At 36.5% G+C, this 16,868-nt stretch overlaps 1 protein-coding gene across 1 annotated transcript in view; it reads right to left on the bottom strand.

Annotated features, from left to right (window-relative positions):
* Positions 1-103: 103 nt before the first annotated feature.
* adgre9 (adhesion G protein-coupled receptor E9) overlaps positions 104-16,868 on the bottom strand; it is a 67,003-nt gene continuing 50,238 nt past the window's right edge. The window contains exons 13-14 of the mRNA XM_056456045.1: positions 1,883-2,045; positions 104-919 (exon numbers count right to left, since the gene is read on the bottom strand). Coding sequence (XP_056312020.1) covers positions 851-919; positions 1,883-2,045 — 232 coding nt within the window. The 3' untranslated portion in view covers positions 104-850. The remainder of the gene's footprint in view (positions 920-1,882; positions 2,046-16,868) is intronic.

Below are 16,868 nucleotides of genomic sequence, written 5' to 3' on the forward strand. Positions count from 1 at the left end.
GTTTCCTTCTTAAATTCAAATTCTAATTCAAATTAATCAGTAAAAACTCACAAAGGCCTTCACAAACACAACTACAATATCATATTGTTTATTAAGACCTTAAAAATACATAATACAACTACATAAATACAAAAACATAACCTGAATGAAAAGGAAAATGAATCATTCACACGCTTTAATGTACAAGCCATCTGAGGACTCACTTTGAGTTTGGGTCTTCAGCTGTTCACTGTTATATTTTTATAGTTTAGTTATGAATGTAAATCTAGTTACAGATAAAACTGAAATATATGTTTGTAAATATTCACTTGTCAAAATATAAAAGACTCTTTATGGGGAAAACCCTCATTTTCTCTGTAGGAGCTTCTGAGCTTGACATGCAAAAACCTTTTGTGGAACATGAAAACCTGTGAATTCCCTCCTTCAATATATTCACCCATTTACATGACATTGTATGACGCACATCAATATTTAAAATGTGAAGAGATCACAATCAGCATTCTGAGCTCAACAAACCAAAATATAATAATGGAGGATCAGTAAATAAAGAGCTTCACAACTCATCATCTGATTACATATAATGTAAACTCATGTTATTTCCCTTTACCATGAGCTTAAATGTTTTAGACAATTGCCTAAATTTAACTGAAAATATTTAATAATTATTTTAATAATCATTTAAAAACATCATAGAATAACAATTAACAATCAACAATGCAATATCATTAAGAATATGCAACCATATGCTTTTCACTCACCAGCAAGAACCCAGATGACATGATACTTAATGACAGACATTAAACATAAAACGTCTGTATCATATAAAACATCCTGTAAAATAGTGTTGATTTTATTTGTTGCACTTGAAGCTGTTTCCAGAGCAAAGACATGTGAAGCAGTTCTTGTACTGTTGTCTGATCTGGAGAGGAGGGAAGACGAGTGAGTTTTGGAGATCAATTTAACCTCTGAAATGATCAGATTGATGAACAGTGAATGTTAAACAGATTAACAGACAGAGTCAGACAAAGAAAAGTGATAGGAAGACAGACATAAACTGGGAAATATTTCAAGCAAAGGCATTCTGTGTGTGTGTGTTTGAAACACTCAGCTCAGACCTCTTTTAAAGGTCTGGTGGAAACAGTAGCCTCAGTTTTATAATCAATAATTTCAGAACTCTATTAAGCAATCAGATGTCAGCAATATATGCATTATCAATTACATGCAGTAATACACGAAAAAGCAGAGCAATTATCAGCATGACTGAGTTCATAATATGGTCAATGAGTTACTAATAAGTAGGGTCAGACAGAATCTGTTGACATTTTTTGCTATTTCAGCGCAGAATTTTGTAAAGAATCTGTGGATTTATGCAGAATGATTTGGGAGTATTATTACTAAAAACTTAGTATATCATATTAAAAATAACACCTTTTTAACTATCATTTAATGTTTATAATGCAAATCCATCTAGATCCACTTATTTGGTAAACAAAGCAAGTCTCTCATATAATATCTCAACTAAAAGACAGAAAATATTACTTTACAAACTGTATTGTAAATAAATCATGTGAACATTTTCATATTAGTCAGTAATAATGCTAAAATTATTTTAAAAACTTAATAAATATACATTTACACACATATACACAAGTAAATAAACTCAACGATAGGCTAATCAGTGGAAATCTGTGGATTTCTCTGCGCACAGATTCCCTTTGGGCTTACTAATAAGTAATAAACTAAAGAGGACCAACAACAGAGCCTTGAGGGACTCCTTGAGAGAAAGGGCTCTTAGATGATTTCAATTCAGGGGCAGCATTGAAGAAATGTCAAGATGGCAAGAGAGCCGACAGTAGAGGCTCAAACGGAGTAAATGTCTGACCTCATTATTGAGCACACAGTAGATCAGGAAGATGAAGGTTCCCTGCTGAGAGTTCAAGATCAGGAAGACGATCTGCAGCACCTCACTGCTATTAGTGAAGAAACCCAGAATCCAAGGACAACCAAGAACCACAAACTGACCCAGTGTTTTAAACACCATAACCCTACAAAGAATCAAAGAACATTTTGGTTTAATATATAAAACATAAGTAAACATTTAAAGTGATGTGTAAACTGCCTAGGAGAGAACTTTGTTTATACTTTTATACTTTTCAATAGTGACAAAACAGATTGTTACTTGGTTTGCTTCATCTGTGAAACTTCAGCATTTAGATTTTTGAGAGTCGAGTTCAGAGTGATGACGATTTTAATGAAGAGAATCAAGTTTAGCTGCAGAAAGAAAAAAGAAATGAAGAATGATTTAGTTTTTATATACATTTATAAGCCTGTGTGTTAAATGCTAGAACTTACTGCTAGTATGACACAAACAGGACCCAGAAAACTCCAAATAAACCCTTCAGCAGTTTTAATCCAGCAGCTGTTTAGAGGAAAGTACAATACAATAATAATTAAACACACTTATCAAACAGTAGATGACAGTAACTCATTTTAATCTTGTGTGTGACGTTGTTACGGCCTGCAAACTAATGCATTTTTATCAGGCAGGCGAAAACAGCCCTGAGCTTCTAATCAAATGAAGAAATAAACAACAACAACTCACTGTTCACTGCCGTATCCTTCTGGAACCAGCCCTATAGACACACACACCACAACCAGAGCAACCACATATCCAATCACACACAGGAATCCACAGCTAAGCACCTCCCTCTTTTTGGAGCTGATCTGTGATAGGTTCTTGACACAGATGAAGAGCAGCACAGCTTCAATGAACATCCACACAAAGGCGGAGAGGAAGAGGAAGTGCAGAAGGCCTGCTATCACCACACACAACACCTGGAGACCATGAGAGAGGGTTATGATGATTCTCAGTGCGGCTGTGCTGAGCTGTAGAGCTCCTTCATCATTCTCACCTGCTGAAGGCGAATGAGGCTCAGGAACTGTTGTGTGAGCAGAAACAGAAGATGAGCCGACAGCAGACTGATGCAGATGTTGATTCGAGCCACATTATTGACTCCAGGACTCCACTGACAAAGAGCAAAGGACAACAGAGCCAAACTGAAGAACACCAGACCCACGATCACACACACCAGATTCAGCAGATCCAGCAGATCGCTCTGAGAAAACATGCAGAGAACATGAGTGCCAAATCTGTGCTGCTCTTCAATGCTCTCTAGAAATGTTCTGGTACCGGTGCTGGACTGCTGCTGGTCTGCATGATGAGAGCGAATGTGGACAGATGAACACAGGAACACACAGTGTGGCTGCTGTTGCTGTTTAACACAGAACAACCATCTACAATCCACTCGCTGATATTCCAGTACACACAGGACAGAGAACCGCTGGGGTCAAACTCCTGCAAGAAGAAGAAGAAACAAGCAGAAAATATGAGAAGAGTGAATATTAGATGTGTTCAGATGTTGATCAGTGCTGATGTTGGACAAAAACACATTTCAGTCTCTCACTCTGATGTGTCTGAAGGTGAAGTTGACTGCTTTGGTGAGTGCAGTGTTGCTGGTTTTGGGAAGAGTAGCTGAGATCACAGTGGACATCATGGTTTTAATGGTGTCATTAGTTGTGTTGAAGAAGTCGGCCTTCAGTAGATTCTCCATTGTGGTGTAGCTCATAAAAGCCACAGCAGATCCTGTGAGACAGAAACAGATGCTAAAAACAGAAGTGTGCACACATCTAGAAAATCTCAAAGGCAGGTGCTCGATCAAAAACAAACATTTGTAGAAAAAGATCCAAAGAAAATCGGCACACTGCCACTTTAGCTTGCAAAATATCTTTAATCTTTGACTAAGTCTTTGATCAAAAGACTTTTTGAGAGCTAAAGTGGCAGTGTGTCGATTTTCTTTGGATTTTTTTCTACAGAAACAGATGCTTACATGCAATATTATATGAAAATAACAAGAGTCAAAAGAGTAAATGTGGTTTAGTGGTGGTGAAATGAGGTTTCATTATACATAAAACACTAAATTACACCAAATATTCAACTTACTGTTATTGTTGTTCATGGCGATGCCAATAAGATCGATGTCTACAGAAGAATTTGTCGTGTCAAGTTGAGGGATTTTCTCTAAGGTCACCTGTGGTCCAACCATGAAGACTTGTCCCTCTGATTAAAAACAAACATGCTGTTATGTGCTAATTTATTTTATAGATTCTGAGATTTCTAAATTTCTAAATGAAATAATTAAATAAGATAACACTACGTCACTGAGTCAGTCACACCAATGAAGTCCATGAAATTTCCTTCTGGTCTCTGAATCCTTCCAAAAACTGATTTCTTAGAAATCAACTTTAAATGTGTAAGAAGACCCAAAACTCATCAAGAAGTGGATGTTCCCCATGAGTACAGGCCATTTTAGGATGTTCATTAAGCAGCTTGACACCAAACTTTCACCACATTGGCATGGAGCTACTGCCCGAGGCAACACAAGTTACCCAGTGTATACTCTGTATATTGGATATGCATTGAACCAAGCATTCATTTTACTTTTAGTCAATTACAGCCCCCCAAAGTCAAACATTAAGTATTACTAACCCTTCTTCTGGTTTTTGCTGACCCAGAACAGCTTTGTAGAGCTCAAATCTTCACAAAACTGAATTTAAGGAGCACCTCTCCAGTACCTATGAGTACCAGCTGATGCCATATGTGCTGGTCAACCCATTGATAATCTTTCAAAGGTACATGAATAAAGCATTCAGTGAGTTCCTGAAACACTTTGTTGGGGTTTACATCAATGTCGTATAATTTACTGCTAAAGGACAACAGAACATTGTAATCAAGTTACTCAAGTCGTCCAAAAGCTGAACAAGCACCAACTGTACCTCAAGCTGGTAAAATATTTCATCAACCATCCATCCACTTCTGTGGGTTATGTAATTACAGAGGCTAGGACTCAGATAAAGCCAAACACCATTTCAAAGTCATCACTGATGTGAGTAATCTTGAATCCATTCATCAAGCAAAGACTCAACCTCAGTTTAACTTCAGGATTCAACTCCACTCTTACACACTGACCAGGTACCAAGAATCATCAAGCAGATGCCCTGTCAAGAGTTTACTTGCCTGTTCTTAAAGTAGCACCTCCTGAACCATCCTATCTCTAGCTATCACCCTCAGTCCAATGCAATGGTCCATTGATGATCAGATCTGGACATCTGAACCAGCTCTGCTGTGGTTCTGTATGGTATAGGCTACATAAGGTGCACCTTTTGTGTAACCCTCATGAACTCATGCACACATCTTCAGACTCTGGAACCAGGTGATCAGCATTCTTGATGATCTCTATCTGGTACTGGACGTCCACTATGACCCATGGTGTTCTTCAATATGTCTAAGGATGCTCATCTGAGCTGTCTTTTGGGTTTCATGACAACTGTTCCCTATTTCCTATCAACCTTGGTCCCATCCCTGAAAAAAACGATTCAATAACAAAAGCTGTGTTCTGGTAATTGAGAATGGGTGCTAATAAGCTTGCAGACTCATTCTGGTCATTGAATTACATACGGCTCTGGAAACAGCAGATTCTCTTCTATAAAGTCTTTTGCCATTTTCGGATTCTTAAAAATCTTGTGTCCAACAGGGGGTCCCGTTTAATACCCAGAGTGTGGCAAGCTGTCTTTGTCAAATGTCATTGTTTCAGTGATCTTATTTTGCAGTTATCTCTCTCAATATGACCAGACTGAAGGTAAGATCTAGGACATTTGGAGATACCACCGGCTAAAACCATCAACAGACCTGGAGCCATTGCTTAATCTAGGCAGAGTACACAGCCATGTGTAAACTCTCATTCCTCAGCCATGAGCCCACCAGCTCAATCCTGTTCTAGTGCATGTTTGAACTATTAACCATCACTCTTACCCTGCCTGTGGGAGCCATCAGATGTCACTGCACTCAATCACTGGTACCAACAGAGTGAGAGGGTCTGGGAAAGAGTTCATGTTCATTTTCAAAGATCACTACAATGCAAAGTGCCAGAGTGATATTCAACCCCCCAACACTACCCTGGACCAAATGTCTGGCTCTTAGCAAAAGACATCCGTCTCACACATATGATCCTCTCTGTTCTGCCATCTCAGTCCATCTACCTGCACACTGTGGTGCTTCACGTGACAGGAGCGCAAAACGAGACTTAGGTCAGCCAAAAGCAAATTATATTTATATTCTCTGAATCATCTATCTCCTTATACTATTCACTAAATAAAAATGGTAACAACGTGCAACAGGATTTATTTTCTAACTCCTATTTGCCTGTATACAGACTGTGTATGTGTGTAATTTTCGCCCACTGGACTCTTGTAGACCTCATATCATCACAGGTTCAGCTATTAATTATTATTTTCTTATATTTGGAAGTGTTGCTCAGTTTGAGCGAGTCAAAGATGAGCTGGTCTGATTGAGTCTCTGACGTATGCAATCTCAGGTTCATCATCAATATTATCAGTGTCTCCACTTACCTACAGCTGCAAGAGTAAAACTGACGTTGGCACTTGTTGCTGTCGGCTTCACCAGTGTAGAAATGAGTTTCTCGCTGCTTTTCAACACTTTATTTCCATATGAGGCTAGTTCAGATGGACTGGCTGATGATGAAATCTTCTCTGAAGCGTTGAAGGCCACAGTCAAAATGTTGGTCACAGTCTAATTCAATGATCAAACACACATGCAAATGTAAAGACAGAAAGATAAAACTGCTCTGTCAGTCAACTCTAACAGAACTGACTTTATTATGTTTCTCTTGAAGACTTACATTCAGTGGAAGCTCTTGAGCTGTAATGTTTTCTATCTGCTCAAGAAGATTTTGAAGACATCCTCCAGAGCTCTGATTCTGAAATCACAATTCAGCTTTATACAGTGCAGGAATCATGAGTCGTGTCCTCAATCATGTTTCACAATATTAATAACAAACAACATAAGATTCTGGACAAAACCATCAGAAATAAATAGAGAAGCACATTCATTGTTAAATTACATGTGTACAGCACAAATATAATCACACAGCTCTCTGAACTATTAAAGGTATATTTCAGAAACTCAACTTACTGAGCAACCTTCCTGCAGCGTGATATTTATTACTGCAATGAGAGAAATCACAGTGAACACAATAACACATCTCAACTGGAAAAGATGCAATTTATTAAATATTACAGAAGCACTCATCAGAAATAAATGACAAATGTGACTATGAGTGGAAGCTCATAAAACTGCCAATATGCCAAACAGTCTGTCTTAGACTGTTCAACACAATCACATCATCAAACTGATCATGTATTTCCCTCAAAACCATGAGGAAACTTTCACTCAATAACCACAATTCAGACAGAGGGTTGTGCACTGATGTTCATGAAAATGTCTGCAACTGTACATCTCAGATTCTCTTTAATCATTCATCTTAATCTACAGACAGAAACACACTCACACACCGGTTCAGTTCTACAGACCAACACACACTCAGTCAAAACCATACCTGCCAACACTCCCATTTTTCTCGGTAGTCACCTGTATTTCAGACCTATCTCCTGTATTGTTCTGTCTCCCGGAAAACTCCTGGAACTACACCCCCCACCCCTCCCGGATTTTCAGAACAAAATGTTGGCAGGTATGGTCAAAACACACTCAACAGAGGAATCATCAGACTACATTACCAGCTGAGCTAGTCTGTGGTGTGACTGTTGTACTGATGTTGGAAACAACTGGAAAACAATAAAGAATCAACAATCAGACAAATAATACAGAACATACAAAGAATACATGAAATGTTATCAGCAATTTATATGAACTGACAATCCCAGCATTATTCATTCATTCATTAGTTCATTTTCTTTTTGGCTTAGTCTCTTTATTAATCTGGGGTCACCACAGCAGAATGAACTGCCAACTTACCCAGCATGGGTTTTACGCAGCAGATGCCCTTCCAGCTGCAGCCCATCACTGGGAAACATCCACACACACACATACACTAGGGCCAATTTAGCTTACCCAATTCCCCTATTGTGCATGTGTTTGGAGGAAAAATTATGCCTAAAACTGCTCATTTAGATTTTGCTTAGTTTATTTTTCTAAAGGTGAAAAAGTGAAATACAGTAAGATTCTAGAAAATCTACTAAATAATTCAAAATAAACAAGTCACATTTAGTTCTTCATGTCTGAACATTCATTTTCTTTTCGGCTTAGTCCCTTTATTAATCTGAGGTCGCCACAGCGGAATGAACCGCCAACTTATCCAGCATATGTTTTATGCAGCGGATGCCCTTACAGCCACAACCCATCACTGGGAACATGTCTGAACACCACAACATAAAAATAAAGAAATTAATCTAAATAATATAAAGATTTGAGATTTTGAGTTTGTTCAGAATAAATTAAAGACATTATTTGTCCAAAATGTGTATGTAGTGTAAATAAAACTTCACTGGTTACAGATGCTGCAGAGATGCTGATGAGAGATGAGTCTTTTTTCATTATAAAAAACATCTATAATGAATTTACTCAAATAATATAATGTCAGCGTATACTGCTGATCAGTGATGTGTCTAACTGACCAGATTCATCATCTGTACACTGAAGAAAATGATGATAATCAATAAAATGTGAAATTATCTTGATTCTTCATTCTTAATAATAGACAAGTAACTAGAGACAGACATATCATAGATGTGTAGAAAGAACTGATGTGATTATAATTACCTGCACAGTAGGCTGAAGTGCAGAAATATGGTCTAAGCAGCTCATAGACATAATAATTTCCTGGACAGGCTTTGACTCGAATAGGAAAAGAACCGTAAAAGCAGCAGTAACTGCCATCGTTACCGCAGACACTTCGAGTGACGACTCCATCTTCTAGTGTTGGGTGTCCACCACGAATCCACAGTGGGACATAAGTGCCACAACTATACCTCTCAACACATGTGTCTGGGATCTGAGCGTTCAGACCATTAATAGAGAGCCGATACCAGCCGCTCCAGAAGACTGAGCGGTCACACATGTAGACTGATTTTGATGGCTGACTGCTGTTGGCTCTCCATGGATCATCCAGCATATTGTAGTTGTAGCAGGGATCTGCAGAAAATAAACTATAAATAACAGAATGAAATCACAGTCTTAATATAAATGTTCTCAATACACTAATTCCTGATGCATGACCTCATTTACATTTGATATCTCCTGCTTCTGCACACTGTCACATATTTATAAATTGCTTTAAATCTGTTTTATGCAGTTTTTGGGATTAAACATTAATCCAGTCACATGGTTTTTAAACTAGCCAATCAGCTCTGTCTGATCTGACTAAAACATCAGGTCTCTTCATTACAGAGAGAATAAAGGTTTTTCCCTCACAGCAGCTCATCATCAGACAATTTAAACACTCATTTACAATTTAAACACACAATGAGCACTGTTCTGACCACGAGTGTAAATATGATATAAGATTAATATAGATGCATTTATAAAAGTAATGATAATATAAAATACACTGCAGCAAATTATCAATAAAAATATCAGATCTATTTTTAAATACAATAACACATGTTATTTAAGTTACATTTTTAAACAACTGCACAATTATGATTCTATTTACTCGCAAAAATGCAAATTATGAACAAATGTAGCTCTACGTTACTCAGAAAAGTTTGTAAAAAAGGCACAACGAATTGTGTTGATATGACTAAAGTTTCAGTATAGATTTTTCACTGGTGTTTTACCTGTATTTTTAATCATGTGCATCAGTTTAATCAGTTTGTTTTATGTTAACAGTGAATGTCTGAACTTAAAGGAATGATTCTTAAAAATGTTTACAATTACTGATCTCTTACAATGAGTTATTACTGAACTCCTGTAACTATCCAGTATGTGCACTGTTAGACAACACTGGCGGATTCACCGGTCACTGATTTACTCTTTATGTGTAATATTGAGTTCCCAAATCCATTTTAAATTGAGCTAAATTCATAGCTTGGTTATTTTATAATAAAAAAGAGCCAGATATAACAACACAACTGCTAATAACTGAACACTCCTGTCCATCTTTCCTTATTGCTCATCTGTAGGTGATGTGTGGCCTTCACTGTTTTTATGAACAACATTAAAACAACGTTATTGTCAATATCAAAGCCGAAGCCAGCAGTGTTTCTTTACCAGGTGTGATGATCAGTGGTGTGGCGGCTGTAGAGCTGATGATAACACTGCCAACATCTGAAAATTTACATCAATAAAAATGTTTGTATAGATTTATAAAGTTCATAAAGGTGATGAAAACGCTAGACATTTGAGTTTATAATGTACATGTAAACCTATTCAGTGGTGCAAAACATAATTATTATTATAATTTATTCCTGCTTTATATGATGCTTCACAGATGACAGAGGCTGATTAAAGATGCTGCATGAAGAGAGAGTAAAGTCTTTATCTATTATAAAAACTGTATTATAATTAAACACAAATGTCAGATTTTAATATGTAATGTCAGTGTGTGCTTCTAATAAGAGCACTAACTGGTCAACTTCATAATCTTTAAACTTTGCATCCAATCATAAACTGAAATAATTTCAATATAATTACCTGCACAGTAGGCTGAGTTACAGAGAGTTGGTCTTAGCAGCTCATAGACATAATAGTTTTCTGGACAGGCTTTGACTCGAATAGGAAATGAGCCGAAATAGCAGCAGTAATTATTCCAGTTACCGCAGACATCTCGAGTGACGACTCCATCCTCTACTGTTGGGTGTCCACCACGAATCCACAGTGGGTAATAGGTGCCACAGCTAGACACTGCAACACATGTGTCTGGGATATGAGCGCTCAGACCGTTAATGAAGAGCCGATACCAGCCGCTCCAGGAGACTGACTGGTCACAGATGTTGGTGTTTGTATTATTGACGGATCTCCATGAGTCACTCAGCACAGTGTAGTTGTTGCAGGGGTCAGTCAGATTAGCTGTTATAACACATACATAAAAAAGAAATGATCATAATTATAATTTTTAAAATAATAAATCCTTCCAGAAGAACAGCTTAAGACAGTGGTTCCCAGCCTTTTTTTGACTAAGACCCCCTTTTCCCCAGAAAATATTTTGAGGCCCCCCCTCCACATTTAATAATGTTATGGCTCAAGTTTGCAGTAATGATGACAAAAAATGTTGTTTTCAAACAAACGGTATGTTTATTGCTATATCTAAATATGCAGAAATAATAGCTTAATGTAAAATATAAAAGCAAAACATCAGTAGGCCATTTGTAACTGAAGAACGTAAACCTTTGGCCTTTAAATTGGCCCTATTTGAAATTCAATTACAAAAATATCAGTATTCACATGGAAGTATAAGGGAAAATAATATAGGCTATTAAAATTTAATACATGCATATAAATTTGTGACCAAAATGTTTGGTCAGCTAGGGCAGTGGTCCTCAACCTTTCTATCACCACGCACAGGTCAATGCTTTACAATTTTACCGCAGACCAGGGGTGTTTCAGTGTTTCGTAGGTTGCTAGGCAACCATCAACCATTTTCTGAGAGGATGACAAGCTGACAAAACATTGCTGTCACTCTGATACAAGTTTTCTTTATGGAGAAAATTAAAGCGCTGCAGTGTTTGTGTGTTCTGTGTTTGTCTGAGAAAATTAGTCTTAAAATTAGTCTGAAATTCCATACTAGCTGAAGCTGATTAATCAATTTTTGTCACGTGACTTGCGGTGGGCTCGCGGGGTTCATTTGCGCGAGCGAGTCACGCCGCGCACCTCCACCAAACTTGTGTAAACTCTAGAAATACAATTTGTGAACGGCCCCCTAAAAGGCCGCCATCATTTGCGATCTCCATCAGTTGATCTTCTTCCACAGCCATGGTGGAATCACCTGATTTGTTGACAAATGGGTTGTGAATCCTTGGCAGTTGGTGGGTCGTTCACTGGGTCTTTTCCCTTTAGCAAAGAAACTTTCCAAAGACGCCTGTTTCTTACTCATTTTTCTGCTTGTGGGTTAAATTTGGGCGCTCATGTGACCAAGATGTAACCGAGAATACCCTAATTTTTCCAAATAAAAGACTTTAAAAAATGAAAGATTGTTCAGACTCATAATAAAACGGAAATATGTATTAATTTCTTGTGCGGCCCGGTCCCATTGATCTACGGACCGGTGATTGAGGACCACTGAGCTAGGGATAAAATGAACAAACGCAACATGATCAATCTCCTAATTGTCCACTGCTAAGACATTTTTTAAATATGACGCGACCCTCCACAAAGCTCACTGTGGCCCCCTTGTGGCCCCCTTGTTGGGAACCGCTGGCTTAAGACATTTAACTATTTACAATTGTTCAGTTTAATAATTCACAAATATTAAAGCTTAACAAAATATTTAATTCTGTTACTTTATCTATATTCCTAATATTCTTTATAATGCACTTACAGGATTGTTTTAATACCAGTGTAAATGCAATATTTGCAGTGTTCATGCCAAAATGCAAATCACTATCACATTTTCTGAGACTTCTCTGTTATTAAACATATTGGAAAGAAATGCACAATGCCTTACAAGATATCTTTAAATCTGTGATACACTTTGATTTTATTTTGTAAATATATACCAGAGACATGGTTAAAAAGACATAAATATTTAAGGAACATCCTCTGGGTGGCTGTCAAAAAGAGCATTACCCAAAAAATGGTTGTAGCAAGAATATCGATTTATGTCTAATAAAATATCAGCTTATGAGAAAATCACTTTGGAAAAAAGATATTCACACTTTAAAAAATATAATTAAGTAATCTAAGTATACTTGTTTTTGTAGGTACGCATAGGCTTTAGATAAAGAACTATTTTTTACATACAGTGTTATTATACATTGTCTTTCCTATTATTATACATATTCTATTCAAGTTCTAAGACACTAAGGGTGCTTTCACACCTGTGAATCGATTCAGTTGTTCCAAAACAGGGATTCAAATTGTTACATTGTTGCTCTTTGTTCTTGGTGCGGTTCGTTTTCACACGGCAAAGTTTCTAAATGGACCAAAATAGCTAAAACAAGTTACATGTGAGTAAACTGTCCTCACATCGGTCAGAGTTCCACGGTTTATTTTGCAGAGTCCCCCTCAGCAGGGGGTTGGTGTTTGACAAGGTGCACGCGACGTATCTGAGGAGCGAGGAGGGATGCAGTGGGGAGGGGTGAGAAGGGTACGCGATGTATTTGAGGACCGGCAGGGAGACGCGCGGTTTCCGGGAGATTATCGCTCATTTGCGGGCATCCGTGAGACTTGGGATGTCTGTTGAATGACCTCCCACCCTACTCATAATTCTCTCTTCATACAGCTGTATGACCATCTCACTACAATCGATCCGCTCCAGAGTTCGTTTCAATCGAGCCGAGACCACCTCATTCAAGTGATCTTGGAGCGATTGTTTTGGCGCGGATCTGAGCGTGATTGGTGGATTCACATATGCCAAACGAACCGCGTTAACTGGGGAAACGAGACAGGTTCCGAAACAAAAGTGTAGGTGTGAAAGCAACCTAATACAGTTAAGATAATTACAGATATCATATATTAATTGTTACAATTCTAAATACACTTGATTCTTAATAGTAAAAATGTTTTTTTGATTTTTGTTATTAATAATTTTTTTAGTTACTACTAGAAATTCAGACTCCTGTAATCCTGACACTGTGCTCTGCCTCACCAACTAACCAATGATTTCACAATAATGATGGTATTCAATATTTAAATATAGACAATATTCATTGTGTCAGTAATGGAGGGATCAGACATGAGGTGCTCAGAAAACTGTCATAGTACATTACCAGCTGTGGTCATCACTGGTGCAACCATTATAAAGGCCAAGTGAAGTGTTGAAACTTCTGAAAAAAAAATGAAATTAAAAAGGTTACAATTAAATGAATAGACAAACAGGCTTTTATTTGACAGCTCATGCAAATATTTCTCATCATCTTTTCTCACCCTATTATGGGACATCCTCTTTATCCTATAACAGGGTTTCTGCAGGTTTCACCAAGTTAAATTTAAGACTTTAAGACTTTTTTAAGACCATTATGAATGAAATTTTAGACTCATAAAGGGCTAAACACTAAGGAATTTTTCAAATGGCCCAGATGGAAAAGATTTTTACATGCACCCTCAAATATATATATATATATTCATATATAATACGTTTTGACAAATGTTTATAAAAATAAAATTTCATCACTTCAGCTATATGCCATTATATGATTCAGTTTTACATAAGTATGACATTTATGGGGCCGTGTAGCATGTTTCTGTGTTTTGCTCTCACTGATCTTTAATATATACTGGGTAGCTACGCAAAATATTGTTTAAAACGTCAAGCACGAATTAGTCTATAGCTTGTTAGTTCATTATGATTTAATTTATAATTTTATGATTTGGAATCAAGACAAAATAAAATTAAAATAACAAATAAAAAGATAAAAATACGAAAGGTAAAAGAGCAGCATTTTGCTAAATATAATAGTCCTTTATATGCTTTAAATCCTGCTATATGTGTTGTTTCATATTCGTTTTTTATTTAACTTGATGTATTAGTTATTTAATGTTTGAATCAGGGGCGTCGCTAGACCCAATTCACTGGGGCACGTGCCCCAGTAAAAATCTCCAGTGCCCCAGTAAATGCATTGAGATATGATTTACTTCATATGCAAGTATATTTATTAAGAGTGGTAATTCCAAAATAAAGACGTTATTCTCTATGTGCAACCGAACCAACGCTGGTAAAAGCAATGTAATCAAAAAGCAAACTGATGCATCTCCGCGTGTGCGCAGAGAACACGCGCGCCTCTCTTGCATGCGCTGCTCTTGCACGCGCTGCTCTTGCACGCGCTGCTCTTCTTCTGAGAGTCCCAGTAGTAAACATGCGCGCCAAAAAAAGCAGGCTACCTGGTTGTTACGTGCCGCTCATGCGTTGTAAAACCAGCGTAACAGACTTTATTGTTTTGCAAGTGGACAAAACTAAAGTTTAAACAATATGATGGTGATCTTACTAAGCATGCCTCCTGATAGATTTATTTGTATAAAGCAAAAAGGAGGGATGACGAGTCAGGGAGGTAAGACTTAACAAACCTAATTCTCTGCCATGTGTCAAGTCTACAACAGATAATCCTATAACACATCTCTTTTTTTTTGTATTTTATTGAATTGTCTATAGAATTTCATTCAAATTAAATGAATATTTATGCAAAAGTAATTTCTTAAATGATCTCAGCATCACTCCAGTTGTCTTAATATTGTTTTCCAGTTACATTTAAGATTATTTTGAAGAATAATTGTATAATAATAAGAATACTTTTATTTATAATAAATATAATATACCTATGTATATGTATATGTGTGTATATATATATATATATATATATATATATATATATATATATATATATATATATATATATGTGCATATATGTGTGTATATATGTGTGTATATATGTGTGTATATATATGTGTGTATATATATATATATATATATATATATATATATATATATATATATATATATATATATATATATATATATATATATATATATATATATATATATATATATATATATATATATATATATATATATATATATATATATATATATATGCCCCAATTCGTGGGGGTACGTGCCCCAGTAGAGCTTTATGCCTAGCAACGCCCCTGGTTTGAATACTGAAACAAATAACAGCCATCGCTTACAAGGTTATATTTTACCATCAAAATGTTTTATATCATTATCAACTTTTGATGTCTAACCACTGTGTAATTCAATTGATTGTTAAAAATAAAATAATTGAAGTGCTATATTTTTTATTAGTGTAAGTGCCCGCTCACTTTTGACAAGGCCTGTCCAAAAATGGATTTCTGCTACTATAATACAAATGCACTATTAATGTTGCATTATCATTGTTTATTTTTCTGTTATGTACAGAGATTTGAAATATATTACTTATTTCATCTCGAATCAATTTCAATCATCACGTTACGTTTTAATTTGCCTTTATTTGACCTCTAACTAAATACGGGTGCTGTGACATGTAACTATATTTAGCACCCCTATATGAGAGAGCGCATACAGTGCTTAGTCAAAGTTTTTATTATTTAAATTTAATTGAACAAAGGGAACCGTTTACATTGCATTACCAAGGTAACTACTGATGCGTTTTGTGTAATGTTTCCAAGAGCTTTATTGCAGCACGACAGTGGAAAATGAAACTGTATCCATGCTGTCTGGCCCAGTTTGGCATGGAACAGAACGCTTCAGCATAAACAACGATTCAGCACAATAGTGGAAAAGCAACTATAAGCACGTGATCCTCTCGAAATTAGTTTATAAATAAACTTCACTTAAATTCAAATGAGGTTGTGCTCTTTTCAAAATAGGGCGGAGCTACAAATACCTGTGAGTCAGCATAGTGGCAGATTCAAAAACAAAACTGACGTGCTATGCTAATGAGGGAGAGATGGTCACTAAAGGGGGCGGGGCTTTCCCCCTCTGATGACACGTACAAAGGGAGAATGTCAATCAAAGTGTTTTTGCAGACTGTTTTTATTAAGTGTGTTTATAAAAAATACAATTAATATACGTTTACCATTAGAAGCTGCTTATATTCACACATGGTTGCCACACATCTGTCTACTTGCCTTATAAAACAGACTTTTGCATAATAGGTTCCCTTTAAGTACTTAAGTGTTTGCTTTCCACAGATCACCAACACACTGAAGTCGTACTTTTATCAATGCAAATAAATGCGCCACTGATACACTTGAGCTTTCAAAGCAGTTACAATGAATTTCATTCAAATATTTTCTGCAAGTGACTTCTGTCCAAAGCAAATGCAGATTCTGTTACTGTAGA

This window comes from Danio aesculapii, chromosome 1 (assembly GCF_903798145.1).
Source record: "Danio aesculapii chromosome 1, fDanAes4.1, whole genome shotgun sequence".
NCBI classification, from domain to species: Eukaryota; Metazoa; Chordata; class Actinopteri; order Cypriniformes; family Danionidae; genus Danio; species Danio aesculapii.